At 32.2% G+C, this 12,056-nt stretch overlaps 1 protein-coding gene across 3 annotated transcripts; it reads left to right on the top strand.

The window, feature by feature from the left end:
- The first annotated feature begins 252 nt into the window (after positions 1-252).
- Positions 253-9,367, top strand: LOC144996965 (DNA polymerase delta subunit 1). 3 transcript variants are annotated; one of them, XR_013659685.1, is made up of 31 exons: positions 253-624; positions 1,002-1,112; positions 1,270-1,376; positions 1,486-1,645; positions 1,829-2,024; positions 2,120-2,255; positions 2,340-2,477; positions 2,569-2,646; positions 2,762-2,853; positions 3,126-3,192; positions 3,282-3,353; positions 3,951-4,037; positions 4,502-4,621; positions 4,710-4,808; positions 4,883-4,990; positions 5,176-5,271; positions 5,356-5,421; positions 5,510-5,566; positions 5,664-5,751; positions 5,876-5,955; positions 6,044-6,157; positions 6,238-6,352; positions 6,429-6,601; positions 6,680-6,751; positions 6,945-7,019; positions 7,113-7,202; positions 7,277-7,437; positions 7,631-7,704; positions 7,804-7,891; positions 8,714-8,861; positions 9,149-9,367. XR_013659685.1 is itself a non-coding variant. In XM_078956776.1 (30 exons), exons 1-30 carry the CDS (start codon positions 369-371, stop codon positions 8,799-8,801), a joined length of 3,264 nt encoding a protein of 1,087 aa, XP_078812902.1. In that variant the 5' UTR covers positions 253-368; the 3' UTR covers positions 8,802-9,004. The 3 variants fall into 3 exon arrangements, 1 of the variants encoding a protein (XP_078812902.1); XR_013659686.1 differs by lacking the exon at positions 9,149-9,367 and adding an exon at positions 9,101-9,119; XM_078956776.1 differs by lacking the exon at positions 9,149-9,367 and having other exon boundaries at positions 8,714-9,004.
- The last annotated feature ends 2,689 nt before the right edge of the window (positions 9,368-12,056 follow it).

Genomic DNA, 12,056 nt, shown 5'->3' with positions numbered 1-12,056 from the left:
CTCCAACAAAGGTGACAGACATTATAAAACCAATGATGTTCATTTGGGTTGAATATAGAAGTAAATATGGTGAGATAGTCGATTAGAACGATTGGTGTGTTGACCCTTTGCATCGTATCTAATCTTTTTGTGTTTTCCTTACTTTGCTCGTCTAGCTTCTTACTAGTTTTGACTATTATTTTAATATATTTACCGGTTAGTTTTGTTTTTTTGATTAAAACACATTTGGAGATGCTAAAGGATCATTTAAAAAGCATCGAATAGCATTCGCTATAAACATACATGAAATTGGCGCCCATTTCACACTTTTCTCCCCGCCAATTCCCTCTCAACTTCTAACACAGCCACCACACAGACTCTCAACAACCATGAACAAGGGCAACGGCAGGAAACGGCCGGCGCAGCAACCACCGGTGTCGCAACAACCTCCAAAGCAACATGCTGCAGTGCCCGCCATGGAAGAGGAAGACATGGACGAGGATGTATTCATTGAAGAAAACCTCATCGACGAAGATGAACTCATTCTCCGCGATATGCAGGACCGGGAAGCCCTTGCAACTCGTCTTGAGAAATGGAAGCGGCCGGCATTATCTACAGGGTACCAGTCCCAGTCAGAGAACATAGGTAATTTATACTACTATTGCTGTTGCTTAACTGAAATTTCTAGGGTTTTACTTTTCGTTAGGGTTCGTCCAAACAAATTGTTCCGAAATCCGCAGAGCTAACTCTGGATTCCGTTAACGAAAAATTCGTAGATGAAAAGTGCAATTAACCTAATGAGTTGTTTTCCATTATAAAATCGCTGTAAGTTATTAAATTTTATTGAGGAAAATCGTTACATGAAGCAGTATCTGTATGAAACCTTTATCTATTTCCATTTGCTATGTCGAAATATTAAATTGACATTTAAAATCAAGGTGTATCCCCTATACCAACAATAATGCCTCAAAAGTAAACACTTTCGTTCTGGACTTTCACTTACTTCTATGCTTGTCATATAGTTTTTCAACAATTGGAGATTGATTACGTCATTGGAGAGAGCCACAAAGGTTTGATACCTAATTCATCTGGTCCTGCCGCTATCATCAGAATATTTGGTGTAACCAAGGAAGGTATTTCCTCTTCCTTCTCTCTTTCTTTTCTATATATTATATAAGATCACTACTGTAACGCCAAGTACTGCAACTATATCATTAGAATTTATTTATATATTTGGAGTACACCTTACACATATCTCCCCTGATTTGATGGTTCTTGGCCTGTAATTAGGGAATAGTGTATGCTGTAATGTTCATGGATTTGAACCATACTTCTATATTAGCTGCCCTTCTGGAATGGGCCCTGATGATATATCCCGTTTTCATCAACTTCTTGAGGTATCTTCATCTACTGATTAAGTTCTACTTCTTTTATTTCTTTCCATGTACATTGATGTACATGTACCTAGTCATTCGACAACAAATAAATGTTTTCAACTTTGTGCAGGGGAGGATGAGGGAAGTCAACAGGAGCAACAATGTTCCTAAGTTTATCCATCGTATAGAACTAGTTCAAAAAAAGAGCATCATGTACTATCAACAACATAGTTCTCAGCCTTTCCTTAAAATTGTTGTTGCATTGCCAACCATGGTTGCTAGTTGCCGAGGTAAGGTGGACAACCTCTAGATTTTTTTCTTGTAAAAGTTCAATTTATTTGCAAAACCATAGAGGTTTTATTTTATCTCAGTTAGTACTTCTATTATCTACATGCATTGAACATGCCATTTCAATGTATGTTGTCCTCTATTGTTTCTTTATTGCCTGTTAACACTCCATGGAATCTTGGCAGGAATTCTTGACAAAGGGATACAAATTGATGGCATTGGGATGAAAAGCTTCATGACATACGAAAGTAATGTTCTTTTTGTTCTTCGGTTCATGATCGATTGCAACATTGTTGGTGGCAATTGGATTGAAGTTCCAGCTCACAAATACAAGAAGACAACAAAGAGCCTTTCATCCTCTCAGTTAGAGTTTGATTGCCTGTATCCTTAATCTTCTTCACATGTGTCCAATAAATACATTTTCAAATTTCAATTAAACCCACTCAGATTAGAACTTTTCTTGACAAAAATTATAGTTATTCAGAACTCATTAGCCATGCTCCAGAAGGAGAATATTCAAAAATGGCTCCATTTCGCATATTGAGTTTTGACATCGAGTGTGCTGGTCGAAAGGGTCTTTTCCCTGAGCCTACACATGATCCTGTTATTCAGGTTTTAATTCATATATATATTTTTAAGTAAATTTACTCAAGTAAATTGTTATGTTACAGTTCTTGATTGCATTCTTTTTACCAGATTGCAAATCTGGTCACACTTCAGGGAGAGGAACAACCATTTGTGAGAAATGTCATGACCCTAAAGTCATGTTCACCAATAGTTGGTGTTGATGTCATGTCATTTGACACAGAAAGAGAAGTTTTACTGGCTTGGAGGGTAATATTCTTGTACTTTTATATATGCTTAAAAATATTATATTCATAGTTTTATGTTCAAGGGAGCTGAAAAACTTTTCTTTCTCTTTCAGGATTTTGTTAGGGAAATTGATCCAGATATCATAATTGGTTATAACATTTGCAAATTCGACTTGCCATATCTGATTCAGGTAGTCATGCTTCTTTTTTGTAGTATAAACTATAAATTCTTTATATTTCTGTTTATACATACACATACACATAACCCTTTCTACTAAGTGACTACAAATGTAATTTTGCTTGCAGAGGGCGGAGACATTGGGGATTACTGAGTTTCCATTATTGGGACGCATCAGAAATAGCAGGGTTCGTGTGAAAGATACAACTTTTTCTTCAAGGTCATGGCTGATTATTTACTTTATTTTTTTGCAACTTATGAATATGAGTGTTGACCTCTCATCTGCACAAAAGACGTGAATGCCCTTCTCATCTTAATCATCGAAAATAGCCCTAGAAAGCCTGTTCAGTCCCATCCAGTCCTGTTCTGTGTAACAGACAGTCTTAGAGGGCAAGATTGCATCACATGCATTTGTGAAACATGAATTTTTCTTTAAGATAAAGAAAGGTCTTCATGATGCTGAATTTTTCCAATATTGGTTTTGCATTGCAGACAGTATGGTACAAGGGAAAGTAAAGAAGTTACATTGGAAGGGAGAGTTCAGTTTGATTTACTTCAGGTCATTACTTCTGTAAAATGTTATTGAACAAGTAAGTTTATATGCAGGGATAACTATAAGGTTTTAATTCATTGTCTTATTTTCTACAGGCTATGCAAAGAGATTATAAGTTAAGCTCATACTCACTGAATTCTGTTTCAGCACACTTTCTTAATGAACAGGTATTCTTTTTGTCACTTTTTGTTTAAATATTGAGCTAAATGCTAGAAATAAAAACATATTTCAATTCTTTAGTTTATTATAGCATCCTAATTTCATTTATTATTATTACAACATTGTACTTTGATAAATCTACCCAGTTATAACAATATAATTCAAATATAAAACAATTTTCATTTGTATAGTAGGGTAAACTTTTATAAGTATAATGTTCTAATAAGAAAAACTGAAAGCAGAATGCTATAACTGGCTAATTTTATTAAAGTATGACACCTTAATAAGAATAAAAGCTGAAAGTACAATGCTGTAATAGAAAGAAGTGAAAGTAGAACACAAATAAATCAATGTGTATTGTTATTTCTTGCATTTGAGTCATCATTATAAACAACAGATAAAACAAAATAAAGGCAACAAAAGAGAAAAAAGAAACATGAATATCAATCTGCATTGTCTTGACACAATAATTTTAATGCATCTTTTTTTCTTCACTCTCTTATGCTTTTCTCTTGATGTAGATTGAACTACTTTTGTCTTGTTTTTTCCCTTCTATATTGTAATGCTATTCTAATGTTTTGGTAATATGGTGTTTGATTTTGCAGAAAGAGGATGTTCATCATTCAATTATATCTGACCTTCAGAATGGGAACCCAGAGACAAGACGGAGATTGGCTGTATATTGTCTTAAGGTGACATTCTTTCATTAATCTACATGACTAGTGATCACTAATGGTTGCTCAATCCTTGATTTATTATGACCTTGCAACTGCAAAAACATTTGAATTCAATTCAAGAAATAGCAAGGTACTTTGATTGATATGTTCATTATAGCATCCTACTTTCATTTTCTCCTATTACAACGTTGTACTGTTGAAAATTATACCTAATCGTAGAAGTGATACTCAAATACAAAATAGTTTCACTTCTATATTTGGATAGACTTTAAAAGTATAATGTCTTAATAAAAACATAATTGAAAGTACAATGCTATAATTGGATAACATTGCTCTTTCTTGCATTTAACCCAAAATATTTTAGCCTTTACTTAAAGCAATCTATCACAATTTGTGAAGGGATTAAGAAAATTTTATTTCTTTGTTAATAATTGAAGAAAGTGGAATATTTATTATTATTATTACTATTACTATTACAGGATGCTTATCTCCCTCAACGGCTGTTGGACAAGTTGATGTACATTTACAATTATGTGGAAATGGCTCGTGTCACTGGTGTTCCAATATCATTTCTCCTTTCTAGAGGGCAGAGTATCAAGGTCAGCTTTTTATGAAAAAAGTGGATCTAATGCTTATTGTTATATTAATGGAAGTATTTGATTCTGAAATTTAAGTAACTGTGTTTAGGTGCTGTCTCAACTTCTAAGGAAAGCAAAACAAAAGAATCTCGTGCTTCCTAATGTGAAACAAGCAGGATCTGAACAAGGGACATATGAAGGTGCAACTGTGAGTATATGGTTCCTCACTATTTCACATTCTATAGGGTTAAAAAAATTATACTCACAGAGCTTGTTGTATAGGTTTTGGAAGCCAGAGCAGGATTCTATGAGAAGCCAATTGCAACATTGGATTTTGCATCTCTATACCCCTCAATCATGATGGCATATAACTTATGCTACTGCACTCTAGTAAGACATTTTTTTCCCAATTAATATGTAGTGTTCAAGTTATGTTTCTAGGATAAATTCATATTGGAATTCTGATTAAGGGCAATCCCTCCCATGTTATAATTAATGAATATTATGAAACTTGTTTTTTGGAATGTAAAGGTAAAATGGTCATTTATTCCGTTTTGCTGTTTTTTTTTGTTAAGGTGACTTCTGAAGATGCCAAGAAGCTCAACCTTCCACCAGAATGCGTCAATAAAACTCCATCGGGTGAAACATTTGTGAAGTCAGATTTACAGAAGGTTCTCACAGAGTTGATGACATGTTGTATCATAATATACCATAAAAACTCTTTTTTTTGACAAATGATTACAATATACTTTCAGGGTATACTTCCCGAGATTCTTGAAGAACTTTTGGCTGCTCGTAGAAGAGCTAAAGCAGATTTGAAAGTATGTCAATTCTTATATGAAGTCAGATAAAATAGTTTAAACCATGTTGCTATTCTGTTTCTACAATAATGAGTTTATTGGGTTACAGGAAGCAAAAGACCCCCTAGTGAAAGCTGTGTTGGATGGTCGCCAGCTGGCTTTGAAGGTAACACACCCAAAAAAATATCATTTACCTATTTTCTTTTATCTTTTTTTTCTTGTAGCTAATTCTTAACATTGCTTTATCATGGGACATTTTCCAGATAAGTGCAAATTCAGTGTACGGATTTACAGGAGCTACCATTGGTCAATTACCATGTTTAGAGATATCTTCTAGTGTTACAAGCTATGGTAATATATATATCATCACCCATACAATTACATTTTCATTTAGTTCAAATGATTGTTTAATTATGAAAATAACACCTATTGGTTGATGAGTTATCTGATTTTATAATCCGACTGATTTGTGAAGGGCGACAGATGATCGAACATACAAAAAAACTAGTAGAAGATAAATTCACAACACTTGCAGGATATGAACATAATGCTGAGGTATAACACTATGACACTACCATTTTTTTTTTCTTATATAATTGATGTTTTAAAAGAAAGATGATGAACTAATTACTTGAAATGCCAGGTCATATACGGGGATACAGATTCAGTCATGGTACAATTTGGTGTCCCAACTGTGGATGAAGCCATGAAACTGGGTAGAGAAGCTGCTGATTACATCAGTGCCACTTTCATCAAGGTAACTTTTTCTCTTAACAACAATATAAATATTTTTTTGACTTGTTTTTGACTGATTGTTTGTGTTTTTTTTTTCTAAAGCCTATCAAACTTGAGTTTGAAAAGGTTTACTTCCCATATCTACTGATCAGTAAAAAGAGATATGCTGGACTTTACTGGACAAATCCAGACAAATTTGACAAAATGGATACAAAAGGTAAGCAAGGGTGTAAGAATGTTTATTCAACTTAAAAAAAAAATCTGTTTTTTGACCACTGAGTTGTATTTTTCAGGTATTGAAACAGTTAGAAGGGACAACTGTTTGTTAGTAAAAAACCTGGTAACTGAGTGCCTTCATAAAATACTAATAGACAGAGATGTTCCTGGAGCTGTTCAGTTTGTGAAGGATACTATTTCGGATTTACTTATGAATCGCATGGATTTGTCTCTTCTGGTTATTACCAAGGTAACAAAATTAAATTATTTACTGTTTACCAGAAGGTAAAAGTTTATGTGCCTTTATTAACTAGTTAAGTTATAACAGGGATTGACAAAAACAGGAGAGGATTATGAAGTTAAGGCAGCACATGTTGAACTTGCAGAGCGAATGAGAAAGGTTTGTATTGTGTATAATGTATTGTAGCATTCTACTTTCACTTTTTTCTTATTAAGGCGTTATATGTTGCTATTTTTTGCATTTAATTACTGTAGAATTATTTGGTTTTTTGTTAAAGTAACATATATAAAAAATCATTTCATTGGCACTTTTAAGAAAACTAGATGTCCTTTTTCTTGTCTTATTTACACAGAGGGATGCAGCTACTGCTCCAAATGTAGGTGATCGTGTGCCATATGTGATTATTAAAGGTGCCAAAAGTGCCAAGGTAAACTCAGCCACAAGTTTTATCTTTTTTTGACTTATATGCCCTTTTGTGGTGTAACTACCATTGACAACTAAAAGTCTATGAAAACCACAGGCGTATGAGAAATCAGAGGACCCAATATTTGTGTTGGAAAATAATATACCGATTGATCATGGGTACTACCTTGAAAATCAAATAAAGAAGGTTAGTTACTTTTTTTAAAAAACAAAAAAAATTATATTCAGTCTTGTTGCTAAAGAGTTAAATTTACTTTGCAGCCACTTCTGAGGATTTTTGAACCCATTTTGAAGAATGCTAGCAGTGAACTTTTTCATGGAAGCCATACCAGATCTATTTCTATCTCTACACCATCAAATAGTGGCATAATGAAGTTTGCAAAGAAGCAATTAAGTTGTCTTGGATGCAAAGCTAAAATCAGGTAATCCTTGTTTATATATTATATGTTTCTTTTTTACTTATAAAAGTCGGCTTTAACTTTTTACAAAACTTTTGTCATTTATTTTGTCTTTAGAACGGCATTTATCCAAACAGCAAGTAAAAGGAAAAAAAGAAACACAAACACAGCCTTATCCATTCCAGATCTTATTCTCTGTTTGTTGTTTTGTTTTCAGTGGTACAGATGAGACACTTTGCTCTCATTGCAAAGAAAGGGAAGCTGAATTTTATTGCAAAAGCGTAGCTAGTGGTATGAATCTTTTGTTATTTCTTCCAACATAACATTCTGGAGTATTTAATTATAAAATTAAAATGGCAGATTGTTGACTTTGGGTCAATTGTTTTGTAGTATCTGAGTTAGAGAAGCTGTTTGGGAAGCTATGGACACAGTGCCAGGAGTGCCAAGGGTCTCTTCATCAAGATGTTTTATGCACAAGGTGGGTGCCCATCTCTTTCTTGCATAATTCCCACATACTTGGTCGGAATCGGAATTGGAATTGGAATTTGAATTCCATTTCTCTCCAGCTCTTAGTTGCAAATGAGTACCACATAATTCATTTGACAGATGGATTCTGTGGGATTTATATGTAGAAAAAGTTTTAAAAAGGTTAAAAGAAAATTATACATTAAGTCATTAAAAACTTGTAAAGAAAATTAAATTTAGGGGTTTGTAAAAAAAGAAGCTTGGACCTAATTCGTAACAAAATATAAAGTTTGGAGCAAAGTGGTAACAAAATTTAAAACTTGGGCCAAAAGTGTAAAATTGAAATATGACCTTCTGCTATACCTTTTATAGCAGATGGAAATAAAAAAAAGTTTGTTACATTTTTATGTAATAATTTGGGTTTGTTGGCAACTTAAAGACATTGGGAATAATTATAATTTAATTTTTTTTTACCTAAATCCGTTTTAAAAATAGCATTTGCATTCTAGTATGTAAAGTTTAGTTTATGGCTAATTGCAAGAAATACCAACCTACTTTTTCTTCATTCTCTATTATAGCATTGTGCTTCAAAAAAGTCAACCTGTTTTGAAATATCTACCCAATTATACAGTGAAAATTGATATTGTATTTGGATGACATTTCTACAATTGGGTAGAATTTTTAAAGTACAATGTTGTATTTGTAATATAAACAAATAAATGAAAGTTTGTAAGTTCAACCTTTTCTTTAACCTAAAAGTAGTGTTTAAAATAAGTGTGAACAAAAAGTCAATAATAGGGTAATATAATTTCAAAAAATGTTTTTGTTTTTGTAGCCGGGATTGCCCAATATTTTACAGGAGGAAAAAAGCTCAGAAAGACATGGCGGAAGCCAAAGTCCAATTAGAACGATGGAACTTCTGAGGTCTAAATTACCATTTTGCCCGCCCTTGGACTCCACCTTCTACTTTTAGTTTATGGCAGGTAATCGAAAAAGATAGTTGTAGTTTATTATGTACATGTGTTTTTTCTGATATGGTACCAGAATATTTTCTTAAAACTTGTAATCAACTCTTAAAAATAACTACTTCTTGTATTGAATCACTAGTTGCTACTTTATCATTTTACATATATAGCTAAGCTAGCTAGCTGTTCGAATATCTGATACAGTTATGGGACTAGACAGGTGTCTTATACTTTTTTTTTTTTTTTTTTTTAACAAGGATGCAATTTGTGGATTGTAATCGACTTGACTGTTTTGTTGAATTTAGATGGTGGACATGGTTGATATTGGCACGTGATTTTGTGATTTTAAGAGGAATCTTAGTAAGATGGTGAGTGAATATGTTGACTCGATTAAGTTGTGTTGGTTCGTTCATTTCTATGATCATGAAAAAAGTGAGAAATGCTTCGTACATGAGAATCAATGTCATAGATTTTACTTACAAGTTTCTGGTAACCAATTTTTGTACGCATAATATAACAATATAAAATAGAAGACATTACTAAAATCATGCTTATGGTTTTTTTTTTTTTTTTTTTTTTTTTTTTTTTTTGTCCTTGTGGTATTATTTTTTTGTGAATTTTGTCCCTGACAAATGAAAAAACTATTTTACCCTATTTTTTGTTATTTTTTCATTTATTTATTATTAATCTTTTAAAAGAAAATCATTTAATAACACAATATCATCAACCAAACACATTACGTTCTCTTCCCCCATCCCCCATTGACACTACCACACCTTTGTTGTTGACCATTACCTCCAACTCCATTACCATTAACCACCATAAACACCATTGTCATCAACCACCACCAACATCCAATATCCTCAACCATTGTCAACAACATTACCATTAACCACAACCAATACTATTGCCATCAATCACAATCACCATCACTGATATCAATCACCACCAGAAGAAGAAGAAAGCGAAGAAATAGAACCAAAGTCATTCAGTGCACGATAACAATTGGTTGCACCAGCTTGTCTTTTCTCATGCATGTGGCGGTGGAAGGAGGAAAGGAGGGAAGGGGGTTTTTCGATGGTGCAACGATGTGGGCTATGATAGTGGTAGAGTGTTTTAGAGTTTTCCAAGAGAGAATGAGAGAGATACCGTACAAAGAGAGAGGGTGTGTGTGAAGTGGATATTTTAATTTATTTTATTAAAAATATAAAATTAACATTAAAAACAAATAAAAAAATCAAAAAAGTAAAAGAGTAATTTCATGTCGAACAGGACTAAAAACACAATAAAATCATACTATTCATATTATAGGATGATTTGAATACAAATAAAAGTTAGGGACCAAACACATAATTTTGACAAACCACATGAACCGATTTCAATAATTTATTATATGAAGTAGGACTAAATTATATAAATGGTCCTTGGGGGTTTATAAACATCTAACTTATTTGAAATTAGCCCTACTTTGAATTTTATTATTTCAATAATTTATATGGTTGGTTATTGTTTTATTTTGTTAGTACTTGATTTCGAATTATTATTTTGTCCTTATTAGATTAGTATTTTTATTAATACTATTTAATTTATACTTATATTATATAAAGGTGGTCACATCCAAATACACAATACCCTACTTGAATAAAAAATCGGGTAATCGGTTACGGGTATAAAAAGTTTTTTTTTTTTTTTTTTTTTTTTTTTTTTTTTTTTAAAATTTATTTAAATTTGAGGTGTTAATTCTTGACCTATCCGTAACCTGACACTGACCTAACCCAAAAATAGATGAGTTTGGGCTGAGATTCTTGACCCGCCAGCCTGTTTATTTTATGGGTTGGGTTACATGTTTGGGTTCACGGGTCAACCTGCTAACCCGTATATATATATATATATATATATATATATATATATATATATATATATATATATATATATATATATATATATATATATATATATATAAAATACATTTAAAAAAATTGATATATTTAATTATTAATGAAATTTGATTTCCATCTGTATTCGTAATATTTCATATCATTGTATTCCTTCCGTATTCGTATGTGGTTAATCTACGATTGTGGTTCGTTAATCAAAAAAGAAAAAACACATGTCGTTATTTTTAGATACTCATGAGTTACAAACAAAGAATACATCCACTTTCTATGAATGTTTTCATTTTTCAATTTTATTTGGATGTTATTGACTTTATGAATTTATGTGTAAAATATATTTTTTATGTTAATTACTTTAATAATTTTATGAATTTATGTTGAAAAAACCTCATTTTATAAAATGTGATGTTTATTTATTAAACGAGTTATATGGGTTGTGTTTGTCCCATTAACTTTTGAACCCACAAACCCATATACGTAAACATGTTATATGGGTTGGGTTGAGGTTTCCAACCCACCGACCTATATATTATATGGGTTGGATTGAGTTTATGTTTTCTAAACCATCAACCAGCCAACCTGTAACCCGCAAACCCAACCCGATTGCCAGACCTAATTTATATTGATTAAATATGTCAATTGTTTGCCAATTTGCAGAAGCATAACAAATATGTCATAGAATAAAATATTTATCAAAACATTTACCGGACAATTGTTAATTTGAGAGTAAATTACACGAATGATCCCTATGGTTTAGGGTAATTTGTGCGTTTGGTCACTAATTTTTTTTAACTCGAAAGGTCCATATTGTTTGTTTTTGTTACGTCTTTGATCTCTGTCTTACATTGGATAACATAAGATTCACATTAAATAGATTGTGAATTAACCATACAAAATCGCATGGTCCCCGAATCAAGTTACGTTTAAGATTCGCAAGTTCCATATCATTCTCAACTATACTCTAGATTGATTTGCCGGTTAACCATAAGAACTCCATCAATAGAATAAAAAGAAATGTGCAATTTTCATGGATAATATAAGATTTACTTTCTATTAATAAAACAAGATTTTGTTTTATACTTATATTGATAATACTTTTAGATTGACCATTATCATTATCAAACATTTTCAGTAACTCCACTCTTAAAATGCAATAGGGTGGCGAGGGTGGTAAGCACAAAACATTTTAAAAACTGACCTCATTAGGAATCATAGCGACCTCCTTAAACCCCTACATCAGAATGGGTAAACCTAGTTATTGTAAGACTGATAATGTCAATATTTAAAACATGTGAGGACACGTGTTGTAACTTTCTTA

The sequence above is a fragment of the Lactuca saligna genome, chromosome 5 (assembly GCF_052625555.1).
Source record: "Lactuca saligna cultivar CGN05327 chromosome 5, ASM5262555v1, whole genome shotgun sequence".
NCBI lineage: Eukaryota > Viridiplantae > Streptophyta > Magnoliopsida > Asterales > Asteraceae > Lactuca > Lactuca saligna.
Note: the sequence above shows the minus strand (reverse complement) of the source record. Positions and strands in the feature narration are given on the sequence as shown.

What these genes read in the sequence shown, in the direction of transcription:
- LOC144996965 (XM_078956776.1), top strand. Translation starts at nt 369, where the DNA reads ATGAACAAGGGCAACGGCAGGAAACGGCCGGCGCAGCAACCACCGGTG. An exon ending in GTTTTCATCAACTTCTTGAG is followed by an intron (nt 1,377 to 1,485) that starts GTATCTTCATCT and finishes AACTTTGTGCAG; the next exon opens with GGGAGGATGAGGGAAGTCAA. An exon ending in TTGCAGAGCGAATGAGAAAG is followed by an intron (nt 6,752 to 6,944) that starts GTTTGTATTGTG and finishes TTATTTACACAG; the next exon opens with AGGGATGCAGCTACTGCTCC.